This window comes from Aquila chrysaetos, chromosome 1 (genome assembly GCF_900496995.4).
Source record: "Aquila chrysaetos chrysaetos chromosome 1, bAquChr1.4, whole genome shotgun sequence".
Lineage (NCBI taxonomy): Eukaryota > Metazoa > Chordata > Aves > Accipitriformes > Accipitridae > Aquila > Aquila chrysaetos.
Window position 1 is genome coordinate 68487401 of NC_044004.1, and position 19163 is coordinate 68506563.

Here is a 19163-nt window from a genome sequence, read left to right on the forward strand (position 1 = left end):
CTTTGTATCGAATGGGCTAGTTTTGTTGGAGAAGGTTTTTTATTTGCTAGGCACTTGGTGTTTAATCTAACATAATTTGATTTGGTGTATAATCTGTATAAATTGGTTTAATTTTATTTGATATATATGATTAATTTCAGTGGACCTACTCAGATGTAAAAACATACGTGTGTGCAAGTTTAAAAGCCTGAGAACTAATTATGTTCAATAGCAGCGTGGTATGTTCATAATATTTTTCCTATCATCTGGTTTATAATCAAGCCTAATGGCTTTTCCACAAAAGATGACACAAAATATTAATAGTTCACATTATAGAGGTTTTATCTTAAACATTATAGATTTTGTCAGTGAGAGTTCTCCATCTAGGCTAATTTTATAGAAAAAGTTAATGTTTACTTGTTTTTCTTCAGACTTGTATAACAAGCTAAGTATTAAGTGAAAAACTTCTGTGTCATTAGAAATGTTGCATAAGGTATTGTAATCTAATGCTTGATGTGGGAATGTTTTTTTTTAAACTGGGCTTTCAAGAATGCTTCAAAGAGTTGGGCATCATGGATTTTTTTCCCTTTCAGTTAGAGTTGCATCTCAAATAATCAGGAAAATTCCAGTCCTCATCCCTTGTCTGAGTGTTAGTTTTTTTCTAAGTATTCCTTTATTCTGGATATTGAATCCTGTGTTCCAGATATGTTACATATTTAAATAATAGAGGCAGTGTTCATGAGTGCTGAGACTCATGCCAAAATAAATGTGGTAATTTATGACATAATGCTATGTGCATGAATTGTCAGAATTACGATATACAAGCCACGGGCATAAAATTATCAAGAAAATTTATGAACTTACAAAGGCATCTTCACATTCAAAATGACCCTATTAAAGTAATCAGAGGTGATTTATGACCATAAAGTTAATTTCTGAAAAAGTCTGTGTCAAAACAACTGAAAATTTTGTCTCAACTCATGCAGCTAGAGAGAATATAAGTAAATGTATCTAGGATGCAGATATTCTGAAGTTAGTATGCATGGTATATTTTATCTAATTATAACTATTATATCTAATTATATGGATTATGCCCATATGTATGTATGAATCTGGTGAATCAAGGGGGAATCTTAGCAAGTAAAAGAACTCCAAAAAGTAGACTGAATGTTACCCTCTTTTCTCCTAAACATTGTGAAAGGGTAGTTGAGAAGAATGAGCGTCATTCCTCTGAGATTTGCTTACTGTTCTAGTGCTTTGCTAGAAGGCAGAACTTCAAGACATGTTTCTGTCAATGGTGTCTGGGTAGACCACTGAGTTTAGGTTTAAGCTTTCATTACTGTTACTACAAAAGAAACACTTAAATGGAGATGCGCAAAACACATCAAAAGATACTACTCAATGGGAATTATTTCAAACCTCCTCCTTTTAAATCAGCCAGATTGTCCTTTATTCATCTGTAAGTGATATTTAGCCATTAGTAATGAAGTGTAACATTTTCAGCTTAGCAAATGGCGTCATGTGCTTGAAAAAACATTTTAGCATACCAGTTTAAGAAAAGGTCTCACCATTCCTAGTGGCTTCAATTTTTTTCAATAGACTTCTAACTTGTTCTTGGAACTGTACTTTTATAGAAATTTTGTATTTTTCATATCCAAGGAATAAAAAACCAGACAAAACTCTGAGTCGTCTTTGAAGGTAGTCACTTCTGATTGGTCTTGACACTGACAATGGATTATGTTAAAGAGAAAGATTTTCTTCCTGAAGGTCTAGAATTAGTGAGCCAATTCTGAAACTGATTAAATTTCATGTTTCTGAAAGGTCCCACTGCTCTCAGGCATTGGTGAAGATAGTACAAACAAAATTACGTGAGAACAATTAGTACTGGTAGTGAACTTTGCCCTGACAAAATATACTGACTCAAATACTGATGGAATTAAGAAATTGGAAGTTATTTGTGTTGAGAATCTTAAAGAAGACCTGAAACTTCAGGAAAGAGGTGAATGTCTGGTCATTCAATTTGGTTTTTGTTGTTAATTTAGCACTTAAAGTGAAGGAAAGATCTAACTTTTTATTTGGATATGAAAGTTAACAGTCTCTTAGTGAAGGAAGGATTTCTTCTGTTGGTTTTATTTAGATAATCATTTTTCTATCTTAGCCAGTTTCTTGAAAACCTAAAAAAAAAAAACAGGGAAAATGTTCTGAGTGGCCCTAAGATGTAATGACACTATTTCCTTCAGTAGTTTTCTGTATCCCACACAGATTTGCACCTTGGTGATCTGGTGTCCACTACAATTGCCTTGGAACATGGTATCATTTTTCTTTTGAGTTTGTGGTTCAAATTGCATTTTGCTTGGTTAATCAGAATCCCCTCGGTAAACTGGATTTTTGTCAAGATAAATATACCACAAGAATACCCTTTGTAAGAAAACACTCTTAAATGCAGTGCTGCTGCAGAATTACAGTAGTCATTATACAAAAATTATAAAGCATGAGAAACAAAAGTAATAAATATGTAAAAAATCTATTACTTGACGACAAGCAAATCAGATTATCAGATTTCCATGTTTTCCCATAGCAACAATGAAAATAAATGCACTAGTAACTTGTTGGTATCAACCTTACCCTTCAGGAGTCTCATGTTCCATAAGACTAGCCACCGAAACACCATAAATGAGTGGACTTTCATCTCATCCATTATGATTTTAAATTTAATCATTCATACATCCCAAAAGAGCAAGACAACTGCAGTGAGCTGCAGATTTGACTGCATGTTCCATTAGATAAATCTATAGCACCTTTTCAGAATTGTGGGACTATCTGACCACTGGTGTTCTCAGGAATCTGAATATGAGTTGGTGACAAAAAGTTTAAAACTTTTTAGTTTTAGCCAATTTGGGGGGCTATGCGTGGAGGGCATTGTTTTGTTTGTGTGTTTGTTTTTAATTCCCAAACAGTCTGAAAGTTGCTGGGTTTATATATATTTATAAGGTTTATGTAGCCTTACTTAAAATATATATATATTAAACATCCTGAATTTAGAAGTCATGCCATTTAACATATCAAATGTGTTTTCCCAAACTTCAAACTCTATTTTTTGGTAAGATTTTGAGTCAGGATATCTATTACAAAATGAAAAGTTTTATTACCTTATACACACATGCACTTGCACATACACACACAGTCTCTCTATAAGTTTGCAAAAGAACTGGAGGGGGCTGCAGTGCAACATTAATAAGAATTTTTACATGCTTCTGCATTAATAATAACAATAGATATCCTAAGATCAAGAGAATTCTTTATATGACTCTGAATCATTTCCATGATATTGTTGCTAGCTGTTATGTATGAAAGCAAAAGAAGCAAATTGTCCCTTACTGGAGGTTTGCTTAGCTCTAATATGTTGAAACGTTGAGGACAAAGCCATAAAAACTCCTTAAACTGCTCTGCAAGGGAATAAAAATATCTTTGCATCTATTTTTTACCAAGGCATGGAGGGCAGAGCAGTTGGCAATCATGGAGCCTTCACTCTGGTCCTACTTTTTTGATATAGCTGATGGGATGGAACAACCTCTGCTACTCTCTGTGTATTCTCTGCTAGGTATGGCCAGTGGAGATGGCTCTTCCTTATACTTTCCCAGGCAAGGTAGGAGCCAGATTGTGACTGCAGCTATACAGTGTCCGTCTGGGATATAAGGTTATAATTAGTCCACTTGCCCTGACTGAGGTTTCTAAAGCTCTAATAACTGTCTTCTGCCAGTTAAAAGATGTGATTTAGGCAGACATTTTCTACTTACTGTATTGAAACTATTTTTAGAGTAGCTAATAAAATATACTTTCCTCTTTTTTTAATTTTTTTTAAATAACTGCTGATATACAAGTTTCCACTCATTTCATTCCTACAGGCTAGGAACAAAAAAGCCAAAGCGGTATAGCTGTATGTTATAGAGGTTATTTAACTTTTACATATATATACATATACTTTAGAATATATTGGATTTCTAGCTTAGGTGTGCTAAACCTTGGAACCTAAATGCTGTATATAATTGAGGGAAAGAGATAGTTACAGCATGTCTAAGTTTGTAGCTTACATTATCTGAGAAACAATAGCATGAAAGATCTTAAGAACTGTCAGTAGTATGTCTGTTAGTGAAACTGCACGTATTATAGCCAGGGCTGTAGCAAATGGCTGAAAAACTATATAAGAAATTTTCTAATCCTGTTAGATAATATACTTACGGAAGTCAGACTTTTTATGTGTTTTGAGAAATGAAACATTTGTACCCACACTGTACAAACTCAGGAATTTCAGTACTTAAATGAAAATATACTCATTATCTAGGAGGTGTTGTCTTCCGTTGTATAGTTTAGTTCAAATGAACAGGCTTTAAAAAAAATTCTCTAAAGTAAGGCTTTTAAAATTAGATTGGTTTCTCAAATTGGTATGGTTCAAGCTACAGCAATTTACTTATTAAATATGTGTTTAAATTTCAGTAGTTATTCCCATTGACTTCAAGGGGACAACTTGTATATTCAGGTGTAAACAAATGCTTAACAACTTTGCTTGATCAGAACCATCGATGGCTAGATTGGAGAATAGGAGGTCTTGATTCAGGCATCAGATCTTAAGGAATTTAAAATTTATCCTTTGATAGATAAATAACCTGGGAAGTTAAAACACTGAAGCGTGCCAGTATAAAACCTAGAGCTTGCTGCTTCATTGCTAGGAGCAATTTGTTTTGCTGTTTTGCTTTCAGCTTATGTATTATTTCAGAGCTGATCAAAAGAATTGGTAGCAAAGTGTGAAATAAATTGTACTTCTAAATAAATCGATTTAACATTCCTTGGTGCTTTAAGTGATTTTAGTAATATTAATATTTAAAATATTTCTGTCTGAAATCTTTTTATGACTACATATAGCAATAATGGCCACCATTTCATTCTGCTGTTTTTCATATTAGAATATTACACAGTAAACATTGTAAAAATACTATCTTTTAGCACTGAAATGGATGCAAAAGATTTCAAGTGTCTATTTGCATGTAAATGACTCAAGTTTTATTCAGTCAATAAAAACAGTCTATTAATCCTTTTACTACATTTCTTACATGGGTTAAAACTTAAAGAATATAAGGTTTTCAGCTGAATGAGAACTTTTCCTTAACTTCCATATAGGTATGCAGAAAAATAATGGGTTTTAACTGACTTAACATTTTTTTTATACCTTACTAGTTTATCTTTGCAGTTTTTTCTATTGTGTTATGCAAATTTAAGGGTTGGTTTGCTTTTAGCTAGGAAAACTTTGTGTAATTAAAAATATCTGTTCATGGGTGGACTAAAGATATTAATAAGCATGACGCAGAATATTTATAGGTGCTTTGTCTAAGAAGTAATGGGCATTTAAGCATGCACATGCATATAGTATGATATTAACGTCTTAGGAGGCTACAGCAATCTGACAGCCAGGTACATTCATGTAGACACAACAGTGTGATAAAAGCAGTCCAGACATCTGGATCACAGTGCTGCTATACAAAAACATTTCTGAACAATTCACATTATTGCACTTACCCAAATTTCCAGTCCCGTCCACCCCTTTCTCCTTGTTTCTTTCTCCGCCTCTGCCTTTGTCTTTTATGTACTTGCGGAATCTCATTTTTCCTTTACAAGTCACCTCCATCTGCTTATGTGTCAGAGTGGCCCTCGTGCCACACATCACATTGAGGAATTCTCAAGATGAAGGGCTGTATTCACATCACTACTTCTGTCTCAGCACTGTTTCATGCTTGTCACTGCTCAGCACTCAGCGCCACACTGCCTTGTTTTGTCAATAACCATTTATTTGTTGCTGGAATAGTAGCAACCATTACATCTGACCTCCCTGTTTCATCAATTATGGATAGATTATTGGATGTGAACATCTGCAAAAGCTTGCTGTTGAACTTACCTCCTGGCTGGGATTAGATAAAGTATTAAACTGTTGTTTATTGTCAGGCCAAAACTCTACTGGGAAGCCAGGGAATTCCAAGACTAGCAGACTCCCATCAGCAAGCACCAAAAATTGTTTAGTATTGCCACTGTTTCCCATAAGATCGTAGCCATTTATTATTTACACTTATTACTAGTTGTTATAACATACTTGATAAAAGCTCTTGGCAGGCACAGTGTTTCCAGCTATTGTCACATCTGTCAGGATGGAAAGGATACATAAACTGTTTTTTCCTCTTATATTGCTGTTAAAGGGTAACAGATGAAGCTTCTTCACTCCAGACTGTTAAGCCATGCTTTATTTTGAAGAAATATGTCAACAATGGCTGGTTTGGAAAACATTACATTCCCGTACTAAATAAAGATTGCAACAACCTTTACTAGAGTAGTGCCTCTTGCAGTAAAGATTTTAAATTGTACAGTAATAACAAACTAAAATACCTGGGTTTGATGTTTGCATAGGGTTTTTCTCTGAAGAAAATGGCTGAGTTTTTAAAAAATTTTTTATTTAATAAAACCCTTTATGAGGTATAGTAAATAATAAAATGATGCCTGTATTCCTACAAAGTTGTAGGTGTAGAGAATCCGAATTAATATAATTGTCAGTGGCACAGAAGGCCAGAATTAAGAACAGTAATACAGAAGAAATAAGAAGGATGGGAACAAAAGTTAACGTTTATTCAATCATCTGTACATTCATCTCTCTTAAGTTTCCTGTGCAGCAAAATGAAGCATACAGGGTGAACTCCTGACCTCGTGGAAGCCAACAAAAGTTTGAAATGACTCTGGGGAAAGGAACTTTTTCAATTAGTTTCTTGTATTTACATATCATCCATTCAGAATCAAAGCAAAACGTACATACTCTGAATATTATGCAAAGCATACAAGTAAGACGATACAGGCAAAGAACCCTAGGTCTTAACAGTCTATCAAGATAAGGAATGAGTGAAATGTTTGTCTTCCCTTCGCTAATCCTTCAAACAGATGCAGACACGAGTAACCTGAAGCATATATTGCCATGCAAGTGTATAGACCATCAAGGTTAACATTGCACTTGGTAGCCAAGTGTAACAGGGGAGGGAAGAGTGTGGACTGGATGGAGCATTTACCCCTCAGGGAGTGTGTCAAGCAAGCAACACCTTAGTGATAGCCATGTCCTAGCAAGAGCCTGTGGAAGGTCTTGAACAAGAGTGCTCCACTTTGGTGTTTGACTTGGCCAGACTTCTGGGTGGCTGCTGCTTCATCCGTCCCCATCCCCCTGTCCCTGATTCCCTTGCTCCAGGATGCATGCTTATGCTATGCATTATCCAAATACCCACATTAAAGTCCCTGGAATAGCAGTTCTGGAGCAGACCAGATTGGCCAATTCCAGACAAATTCCTTCCGTCTCTGTAGGAACAGTGATGAAGTTTGTACATTTCTGGTTTAATTCTTTTCCATTTATTTATCAAAACAGTGCAGTCCAGTGTAATTGGATGTGGCTAAGGGCAAGGAGTTAGCATTCACATTTACAGAATTTGAGTTGGTGAATTTGAGTTGTAGGAAAAGAGGGAGAACTAACAGTTCTGGCAAATTGGGGACTACGCCCTCTTTCCTCAGCATGACACCCAGTTTCTGTATCCCTTAGTTGTGAGCATGCAGACAGAATGCTGTACGGCTTTTTCCCTCGATGCTCACTATGCCTGAGTACACTTAGCATTTAACAAGGTGCGGCCTGCCGTTTAGTTGATATTGGTGTATTATTTTCCTGGGATCAATGAGCTCTGCTCATTGTAATCAATACCTTACATGAACAATACAATTTTCTTATTGCTGTCCAACCTCTCTCACACAGTTTTGGCCAAAATAAGAATACGTCTGGCTTTGTATTGTGAAACTCTTCTTTGACCTTACTCAAGATGGCCACGGGCGCGTAACCACTCAAATTATGGTAATAAAGACTGCACTCTTTAGGCATTTTTAAATACATATTTCTTGGGGAGCTATGGGAGAGAGTTCACTGAACTCCAAAATGCCTATGCATACAGTTCTCTTGTCTTCTATTTTCACTGGACTGTATGGAAGTGAGTATTTAGTGACTGAGAGCGCTATGTGTTTTTTCTGAAAGTATTTAAGAAGTACTAAGTGGTGTGAGGCCAGTAGTCTCACTTGATTGCATTGTCTGTCTACCAACAGCTATCGTTGGCTCCAGAAAAATATTGTCAGATGCTGCTAGCCAGGCTGGGCCTTAGCCTGTTACTGCAGCGCCTGTCAGAAATCATTAGCTAGTGATCTCTTTGACTAATGTTCCAGTTGATTGTCTGATTCATGTTCAAGATCTGTAAATGAGGCAGAAGCATCTTTACTGCTCAACCAGCTGTGAAATGGCTAAACACAGCTAGATTTTCAGAAATCAAAATAAATGTATTTCCAATAAAGTTTGACAACAATATCAAGTGCAAAGCTGAGAGCAGAACTATGTTTTTGTGTTTTTTAAAGTTACAGTATTATAAATCAATATTATACCATCATGTTTTTTGTCAGAGTAATGTGTTTTACCAAAATAATGAAATACTGCTAGTAGCATTAATCTTGTGTTGAGTTGGATAGACATTCTTTATTCAACATAAATTCATACCTTCGATTTTTACTCTTTTTTCCATTATCCCCAGATGTATCAATGTTTAGCAAAGCCTATGTCCTTTTGTCTGAGTCCTCAGTGTATGCCAATGAGGTGGGCGCATGTTTTCATATACGTGTAAAAGAAGTACAGGTGTGACAACAATAAAAAATAAAGGGTGGGATTTTGGGGAGAAGAGGTCTTTGGGGACGAGCTGGTGTGTCTGTTTTATATTAATGGAATAACCCCAGGAGGGTCACACTGGCATAATGCTGAGATAACTGAGAAGCAAATCTGGGCTGAGATCTGACTAATATTTTTCTTGGCAAAGGAGGTAAACATGAAATTCCCCACTATCTAGAGAATTAGTGCGAGAGCTATACCACAAATAGGCTCTAGTTTGAGTAACAGAGCTTGCTACTTTACTTCATTTTTACACTGTAACTAACCGTAGCCACAATAGACTTATGAAGACTCAGGATGAGTTGATTTTGTAAATAAATGCTCCTATAGTAGCTATCCTCCTTCCAGGTGCACCTGCATCCAGCTTTTAGTGCTAAGCAAGAAGACAAGGGAAATTGTACAATGCATCCTGATCTTTTTTTTATTTTTATTTTGGAGCAATAAAAACTACTACCTTTTTTTTTTTTTCCCACATACGCCAAAATAGTCGTGGATGGCATGTGAGACAGTTCTCTGTAACATGGAAGATGAAGTTGAAGTCTTCACCCTGTCACCTTCCCACATCCTGCACGAATGAGAACAAGTGATTGAAACCCACTTTTCATTTCTGCATTAGGCTTTGACTTTCATTTTATTTGGGTTTTTAACAGTATTTCCACTGCAGGCCCACAGAAGTAGGAAGTTTGAGACAGTCCGTGTGCTTGGTCACATAGAGCCAAAGACTAATTCGTGACCAGAATCAGTGCAATTTTTATAATTTTTGTTTTGTTAAACTTACCTTATATTTTCTTTTTAGAGGTAGAAGGAACTGTACATTATTCTACTCTGTTCAACTGCGTATACTGTGATCTTTTTCCACTAGTTGTCGGGAGCATCAAACTCTCTTTGAAACACTATGGAAATCTTATAATAGAGCCTAGCATGACCAGGATAAATCTATTGCAGCAGCTTCCTTCCTCAGAACTCTTTGTACATAGCAAATTTAAAAAATAAAAAAAGACAACAACAAAACAAGACATTTTGCCCCTTCAGTAACTCTAAATCTCTGAAAACTTTGTCTGAGTTTGGAGAAGGAAATACAGCCAGATTTGTATAATACCCAAACCCACTCTTTTTAACGTACATTACCAGTATAGATTCTTATGTAGTTGTATTGAGTATCTCTTTACACAATGTTATATATTTCTATTTACATTTCCTTAACACGAAGAAAATTAACAAGCTGACATTTTATTGCACAATATTTACCACAGAATACTAAAGCAGAAGCATGTTTCTTTAATAAGAAGACTTTTGTTCTGTTGTCTAAAACAATTTTTCCATCCTTTTTGTTTGTGTAACAATAGCTGTATTCTCTAAGACTACAAAGCAGCAAAACTGCACATTTGTGTAGGAGTTTTCAGCATTAATTATTGACATGTTCCACCTCTTCCTTGGATGTCACTGTCCTCTGCACAGATTGGCCAAAATATATAAAAGAGCAGTTTCTGGCTATACTTCTGTCTAAAGGTAGAAAAACTTCCATGGGAGCCTATAAATTCCATTAGATCCAAATTATACGTGTTCCCAATATTTATCCACTTGTCAGAGAGCTACTAGATGACTGGCCCAGACATGCCCGCTCAATATTGTCTTGCCATGTGCATGCCTTCTCTTGCGTGGTATTCATAGGAACCCAGTTAAATGGACTGGTTGTTCATATCCCATAAAAATAAACAGGAAAGTTTTCATGGCCATTTGTTGTTTTCTGGCTGCTTGCAGATTCTGGCAGACATCACTGTGTCATTTCCACTTGATTTGCCAGCATGCAAGCTTTATAATTTTTCATGTTAAATGAAAATTAGAAGTGTGCTGTAATTGCAAGAGACTTTGGGTGAAATCCTCTAATGCTTACGTGTTATTCCAGCACTTTATCCTGCCCTGTCTCCTTTTTCTGCTCTGAAAGTTGAAGGTAAGGCACGTACCATAGGTGAGGAGGCCCCTCTTCACTTGCTCCACATAAATGGATACTGGACAATTGTAGCATACAGGGGCACTACACAGCTCCCTTCCATCAGGGATGTGTCCCTTCCTGTGGCCCTACATAGTATATGAAGCTGGAGGAGTTATTTGAAATACAGACATAAAGAGTATATTTTCTGTTGTAATTTATCAAGATTTCCTCCCTTTCACGTAGATGATTTAATTATTTTTATTTCATCATTATTTAGAATGAAACAGCTGATTTGCGTAGAGTAATAGTAACCTGGGACCAAAATGAGCGCTTTTCATCACTATGAATGAGTGGCTTTATTTATTTACTTACTTCTTTCTGGCAGCTGTTGCAGAGATGCAGTGAACCAACGTTTTACTTTAGCTACTCTGTCTGTGGTTTTTCCTTGGTTTTATCTGTACTTTTTAGGCTTTGTGATATCTTTGATAGAAAAAAGTACAGTAGCCTAAGCCTTAGGTGCCTAAGTAACCTTTCTGTGCTAGCTAGTAACCACTAGAGGCCCTGTGTCCTAGTTTAACATTGCAGAAGCCAGTTTAAAGTAGGAGTGATTTCAGTCCAGTACACAAAATTTTGGAAACCTCCTGACACTCTTGTGGCAGGTTTTCTGATATGGGCACGATTATTACAACAAATATTGTAGGTCCTCTGAGTTCAACGCAAAACCAAGAACTGCTTCTTGGACACTTGTGTGCATTTCTGTTAACACCCTGGATTATTAGCAGGACACACTGCAGGTCTTGACAACTTCACGTATGTGTTCAGTTTAGGGCGAGTTCTGAACTGATGTGACAACTTCCTAACTGAGGTGCCTGTATACTCTTTTTGTCGTATCTTATGCACTGATAATTCAATTGACAATGACCTTCAAGTATAGGATGCAATGCTGATGTACCTGAGAACATAACTGATAAGAAAGTACTTGAGGGATGATAAATAGTGCAGTGCACGTTAATAAATGCTACTTCTTGTGCACATGGAGCTTATATAACTAAAAAATAAGAGCCTTGTCCAGGGGTGTTCCTGCATGTAGTAAAACTCCTCCAAGAACTAGGAAATCTGAGTAGTGGAAACAGTGATAGAAATGGTGACATCCATAACATTAACATACACAGGTTGTCTTTTTCTGAACCATGCACTTTGCCAATGACAGGGAATGCAGCCTTAATAGAAAATGCCCTATCTTTTGCCTCAGTATAAATAGGCATCTTGGGGCATGCAGGATACTGTCGTATGTCCCTGGGCATCTCCCATCCCCCTTCAGAGCTGGTAAATGACATTCACTACTCCTTTCTTGGAAATGTGCAAAAAGGATTTCCATAGATAGTCTTTGGAGATTTCCTGTTTTCTCATGTGTGTAATAGGTTGGGTCAAGCAACAAAGAGGAGGGAGGAAAGAATAGGATTTAATTTTATATGCAGTCTCCCGTCATCACCATTGGAAAAAAAATGGATGAAAAGAGAAATTATGCATAACAGGTGATGTCAGTGTTAAATTAAATTAAGATCATATGTTTTTATGCAGCAGCTATACACCTTCAGTTATGGGAGGGGTCATGATAATAAATTACATTCCAAACGAATGTTAACAAATTGCTTGTGTGCATGAATAATTAGTCATAAAAATAACAACATTATCTACAGTATTTTAAGCCAATATAGTTTAAATGTATAACCTATAATTTGTTCACTTTTTGGGCGCCTGAATTGTACTAAGAAGAGTTGTCATAGTCACAGTTTAAAGACAGAAAAATAATATTAAGTTGTATTTTAGCGTATCATTCTAAAACACTATGAATGTAAAGGATACTGTCTTAAGGTATTGGTTATCAGAAATTCATAAAAGTACAGCTCCTTAAAATCTTTTAAATTATGGATAAGGAAATTTATATTGCGAATCAGGTAATACTTTTTTGGTGTTTGCAAAGTGTCAAAATACAGGGATTTAAATGCAAGTTATATCATTTTAATTTGTAATTATTGAATAGTTTCAAACAACTATAAGTAATGATCAAAAACCTAGTCCCATTACAGCTAATTAATGAAGAAATGTACAAGTGGGAAAACTTTAATTTTGTGTTTCATATGAACACAGAGACTGAAAAAAAAAAAGTGGAAATTCTTAGCATTGTATTTATTGGGTTTTATTCTCCTGTTTCACAGAATTTGAAGACCTCTGTAAAAATCTTCACAGCACTTTGTGATTCTGCTGGCCTAGGCAGAGCATATGCAGCTATAGCCAAGATCCTGGTAAGGTAGGTTAGCACATCCTTGTCTGACTGTCAGTGCAGGTTCATTCAACTGTGAAAGACTTAAATTGTTAGAGGTCTGTCGCTTCCCATTACTGACTGCTTAAATTTTAAGCAGTGCCCTTCTTGCAGGAAGTGACCCTTTCATTGAAAGTTACTTTAAACTGGTACACATTTTTTAAAGTGTATGATCCAAGCTTTTCTTTACCTGTAAACTATAAGAAGTCCTTTTTTCCCCACATTTTGGGGGCTTTTTTTTTTTTTTTTTTTTTTTTTCCCCAGAAGTTTGCGAGGGACCTTACTGGAAAATAGAAATCCAGGCATATTTTCCAGGTTGAAAAAGACAGAAAACCTTGAAGAATGTAACAAGTTTCAGTAGGTGTCTCAGTGTAATCTTTTCTGAACTGTAAATTTCCATTTATTGCACTCACTTCTGTGGACGCATTTCTGGTTTGTGCATGTGTAACTAGATATAAATTTGTTGCAAATAAGATGCTTGTCTTCGATGTTTTCGTTTCAGCGTCTGGCATTAAAATCTTCTTCCAGGTGCATTAGTTTGAATCTACTTCAACTTCTTACACAAATAATTTTGACATAAAGTAGTCTAATGCAATTATCATATGAAATAGAAAAAAAGAGATTAAAGTGAAGGTTGCGGCTTATCCTTGATTCATCCTATGTTTAGGGACTTCAGTGCATATGATGCATGATATAGGTTGGCAAATTGTTTACAGAGGAGGACTTGTCACCAGGTTTATTTCAGTGAGTGGAGCAAATTCTCCTGTTTGAGTTAGATCCCTTGTCTCTTGGCCTTTCAGAGCATATAGGGACAGCCACAATCACAGTTCTCTTCAGCTCTCTCATACATAATTCATGGCTACTCATATTCTGAGCATCCTAAATAAGCACATGGGATAAGATGTTCAAAAAGCCACAGAACAGACTTAGAATACCAGGTTCCATTTTCAAAACTGTCTTAAGCCTAACTGACAAAGATGTAGTTGCTAGGACACCAGCTGCTAGGACACCAGCTGTTACAATGAGTGACTTTGCACTGGGTGCAAAGGTATCTGAGTTCTCAGTAGCATTCATTGGTTCCTTGTATTCACAAAAAGCAGCAGTGTGCGTAGAGGGTGACCTAAGATAGCCAAGAGAACATTCCTAGAAAACCATGTATATTCATTTCCTCTCTCTGTGATTTAGGCATTCTGGAATGAGAGTGCATATATTTATTTACTCAGAAGTTACAGATTTGGAGATCCATCTGAAAGTCAGGTTGCTAAACCCTTCATCTGAAAGACCATGCCAGTGCAAATTCTTTTCTTAAAAGCAGAGCTCTTAAAAGGAGCGGCTAGTGATTTTCTCCTGTGCCAAATCTGTACTCCACACCTTCTGGGAGCATTCTCTAGCTATCTGGGAATGGACAGTCTCACTGCTTTCCGGTTGTTGCAGTTTGAAAAAGAGGAAAACCAGTAGGTAAGGAGAAATGAGAGAGGAAGCTAAGAGCAATTTACTATTTAAGGCATTCTCCTAGGAGAGGAACATTCTGATTGATTCAAGTGAAGGAAGAACTCACTGTCATGTCTAGGATCAGGGCTTTAACTGCTAATCTATTGCACAGGTGAAGACACAACTGTAAACCCTTCCTCTGGAAAATGGCTGCTGTGGTATTTTTTATGGGTTCATCTGGTAGTTATGCCCTGAGAGCGTTAGCCAAATTAAACACCTTACATATGGGCCTGCTTTGAAGAGCTTTAGGTGCATGATAGGCATAAACTGCTCAGCCCTGTAAAATATCATGATGATTCTCAGCACCTTTCAGCTATTTCAGAACCTTTTATGTAGAAAAGTCTGGGCACCTATGAATCATAGAATAGTATGGGTTGGAAGGGACCTTTAAGGGTCATCTAGTCCAACCCCCCCTGCAATGAGCAGGGACATCTTCAACTAGATCAGGTAGCTCAGAGCCCCATCCAACCTGACCTTGAATGTTTCCAGGGATGGGGCATCTACCACCAATCTGGGCAACCTGTTCCTGTGTTTCACCACCCTCATTGTAAAAAATTTCTTCCTTATATCTAGTCTAAATCTACCCTTTTTTAGTTTAAAACCGTTACCCCTTGTCCTATCACAACAGGCCCTGCTAAAAAGTTTGTCCCCATTTTTCTCATAAGCCGCCTTTAAGTACTGAAAGGCTGCAATAAGGTCTCCGTGGAGCCTTCTCTTCTCCAGGCTGAAGAGGTATTCCATCCCTCTGATCATTTTTGTGGCCATCCTCTGGACCCGCTCCAACAGGTCCATGTCTTTCCTGTGCTGAGGGGTCCAGAGCTGGATGCAGTACTCCAGGTGGGGTCTCACCAGAGCAGAGCAGAGGGGCAGAATCACCTTCTTCAACCTGCTGGCCACACTTCTTTTGATGCAGCCCAGGATATGGTTGGCTTTCTGGGCTGCGAGCCCACACTGCTGGCTCATGTCCAGCTTTTCATCTACCAGTACCCCCAAGTCCATCTCCACAGGGCTGCTCTCAATCCCTTCATTCCCTAGCCTGTATTGGTACTGGGGGTTGCCCTGTCCCAGGTGCAGAACTTTGCACTTGGCCTTGTTGAACCTCATGAGGTTCACATGGGCCCACTTCTCAAGCTTGTCCAGGTCCCTCTGGATGGCATCCTGTCCCTCAGGTCAGGTGTGTGTCAACCACATCACTCAGCTTGGTGTCATCTGCAAATTTGCTGAGGGTGCACTCGATCCCTCTGTCTATGTCACTGATGAAGATATTAAACAGTACTGGTCCCAGTACGGACCCCTGAGGGACACCACTTGTCACTGATCTCCATCTGGACATTGAGCTGTTGACCGCTATCCTCCGGATGCAACCACCCAATCAATTCCTCATCCACTGAACAGTCCACCCATCAAATCCATATCTCTCCAATTTAGAGAGAAGGATGTTGTGGGGGACTGTGTCAAAGGCCTTACAGAATTCCAGATGGACAACACCCGTAGCTCTTCCCTTGTCCACTGGCGTAGTCACTCCATCATAGAAGGCCACTAGGTTGGTCAGGCAGGACTTGCCCTTGGTGAAGCCGTGCTGGCTGTCTCGAATCACCTCCCTGTCCTCCATGTGCCTTAGCATAGCTTCTAGGAGGATCTGTTCCATGATCTTCCCAGGCACAGAGGTGAGGCTGACAGGTCGGTAGTTCTCAGGGTCTTCCTTTCTACCCTTTTTAAAAATGGGTGCAATGTTTCCCTTTTTCCAGTCACCAGGGACTTCACCTGACTGCCATGACTTTTCAAATAACATGGAGAGTGGCTTGGCAACTACATCAGCCAATTCACTCAGGACTCTGGGATGCATCTTGTCAGGTCCCATAGACATGTATGTTCAGGTTCTTCAGGTGGTCATGAACCTGATCTTCTCTTACAGAGGGAGGCTTTGCTTCCCCCAGTCCCCATCTTCCGGTCCATACACTCGAAAGGTGTGGGAAGAGAGGTTGCCAGTGAAGACTGAGGCAAAAGATTTGTTGAGTACCTCAGCCTTCTCCTTGTCCATTGTTACCGGTTTGCCAGTCTTGTTCATCGGGGGGATACACTTTCTTTGACCTTCCTTTGCTGGCTGCTATACCTGTAGAAGCCCTTATTATTATTCTTTGAGTACCTCGAATTCGGCTCCAGCTGCGCCTTGGCCTTCCTCACCCCATCCCTACACAGCTGGGCAGCGTCCAGGATACTCTGGGCTTACTCTTCCCAGGATACCTGTCCCTGCTTCCACTGCCTGTGCATTTCCTTCTTGCCTTTTAGTTTGACCAGCAGGTCTCCACTCAGCCACACTGGTCTCTTGCCTTCCTTTCCTGATTTCTTACACCTGGGATTGAGAGCTCTTGCACTCTGTGGAAAGTGTCCTTAAAGATCTGCCAGCTCTGTTCTGCTCCCTTGTCCCTGAGGGCCATTCCCACAGGGTCCTGGAATTTTGCTTTCCTAAAATTCAGGATCCTGACTTTACTCTTTGCCTGACCCATATCCCTCAAGACTGCAAACTCCACGAGTGCATGGTCACTGCAGCCCAGGCTGCCTCCAATCTTGATGTCACCAGTTAGCTCATGTGCACTGATGACCAACAGGTCCAGCATTGCATCCCCTCTGGTAGGGCTGGCTGTCTATTACCTGGCTTAAGAAGTTATCCTCAATGCATTCCAGGAGTCTCCTGGATTGCCTACAGCTCACTGTGCTACTTTTCCAGCAGATGTCGGGGTGTTTGAAGTGCCCCAGCAGGACGAGAGCCTGCGAGCACAATGCCTCCTGTAGCTGGAGTAAGAAGGCTTTGTCAATAGGCTCCCCTTGATCAGGCGGCCTGCTTCCCTTTGTTGCCTTGGTGTCTAATTCTTACCCACAAGCTTTCAACCTGCTTGTGGCTATTCTTCAGAGACAGCTCTTCACACTCTCTATGTTTCCGCTTCCTCACCTGCCCCTTCTGAAGAGCCTGTAGCCATCGATAGCTGCACTCCAGTCATGGGATTTGTCCCACCAGGTTTCAGTAATGACAACTAGAGTTGAGTCACAACTGAAGTCTGACATTCAGTTGACCAAAAATTCAAAGCATCACAGTTCTGGATTTATGCTCCAAAACCTTAAAAAAGTCTCAGGTAATATACGTAAATCTGTTTGTTTATGTGGGCCTTACGTCTTCTTGAATGATTGAACTCAGTGATTGAGGATCATAGAGACTTGGGAAGTTTTCATCCAGTGTCTTCATGGGGAAATTTCATAAGGAGATCTCACAGATGGGGAGATGCCATTCCATAAAACCCATTTATTCATTGTTTTAAGTAGAAATGGATAAATTCCATGATTACTTTTACCTTATAACAAGCACCAAAAATAGCTCAGTACAATATCTCTGACAGGAGAAAATAGCATAACCAACATTTCAATTGGGTGTTGAGGCAGCTGGCCAAAGCAAGGCTGCTTTCGATTATCTTTGAAAGGTTGTGGCAACTAGGGGAGGTTCCTGAGGACAGGAAGGTAGCAGGCATCACTTCTGTCTTCAAGAGAGAGAATCCAGGAAACTTCAGGCTGGTCAGCCTCACCTCAGTCCCTGAGAAGGTGATGGAATGAATAATCCTGGAAGCAATTTCCAAACATGTTAAGAACAAGAGGGTGATTGGATTTAAGACAGAGAAATTCATGCTTCACCAACCTGATAGCCTTCTCGGATAAGATGACTGGCTTGGGGGATGAAGGAAAAGCAGTGGATGTTGTTTCTCACAGTTTTAGCAAGGCTTCTGACACCGTCTCCCATAACATCTTCACACACAAGCTGATAAAATATGGCTGAGATCAGTACACAGTGAGGTAGACTGGAAACTAGCTTAGCTGCTGGCCTCAAAGGGTAGTGAGCAACAGCATGAAGTCCAGTGGGAAGCCAATCGCTATTGGTGTACTCAGGGATCAATGCTGGCACCAATGCTGATTAATATCTTCATTAACGACCTGGACGGTGTGACCAAGCGTACCCTCAGCGTGTTTGCAGGCAGTGCAAAATTGAGGGGGAATGGTTGACCCACCGGGTAGGTGGTTGTGCTGCCATTCAGAGGGACCTCGGCAGGCTGGAGAAGTGGGCCGATGGCAGTCTCATGAAGTTCAGGAAAGGGAAATGCAAAGTCCTGCACCTGGGGAGGGATAAGCCCAGGCAGCAGCTTAGGCTGCAGGCTGACGGGATGGAAAGGAGTTGGCAGAGAAGGACCTGGGTTTCCTGGTGGACAACAAGTTGCCCATGAGACAGCGATGCACGCTCATAGCCAAGGCGACCAGCGGGATCCTGGGCTGCGTTAGGCAGAGCATTACGAGCAGGTCGAGGGGAGTGATCCTTTGCCTCTACTCAGCACTGGTGAGGTCCCCCCAGGAGCGCTGTGTCCCATGCTGGGCTCCCCAGTACAAGAGAGGGAGGTACATAGTGGAGTGAGTCCAGCGAAGGGCTGCAAAGGTGGCTAAGGGACTGGGAGCACCTGTCCTAGGAGAGGAGGCCAAGGGAGCTGGGACTGTTGAGACCACAGAAGAGAAGGCTCAGCACGGATTTCATCAATGCGCACAAATTTCTGATGGGAGGGTGTAAAGAGGAGGGAGCCAGGCTCTTCTCCGTGGTGCTCAGGGACAGGACAAGAGGCAATGGGTACAAACTG

At 39.4% G+C, this 19163-nt stretch overlaps 1 protein-coding gene across 2 annotated transcripts in view; it reads left to right on the top strand.

The window, feature by feature from the left end:
- The window catches only part of TTC29 (tetratricopeptide repeat domain 29), a 224294-nt gene that overhangs the window by 142506 nt on the left and 62625 nt on the right, over positions 1-19163 (top strand). For both annotated transcript variants that reach the window (XM_041126217.1, XM_030027181.2), the window contains one exon: positions 12902-12993. In XM_041126217.1, the coding sequence (XP_040982151.1) occupies positions 12902-12993 (92 nt within the window). The remainder of the gene's footprint in view (positions 1-12901; positions 12994-19163) is intronic.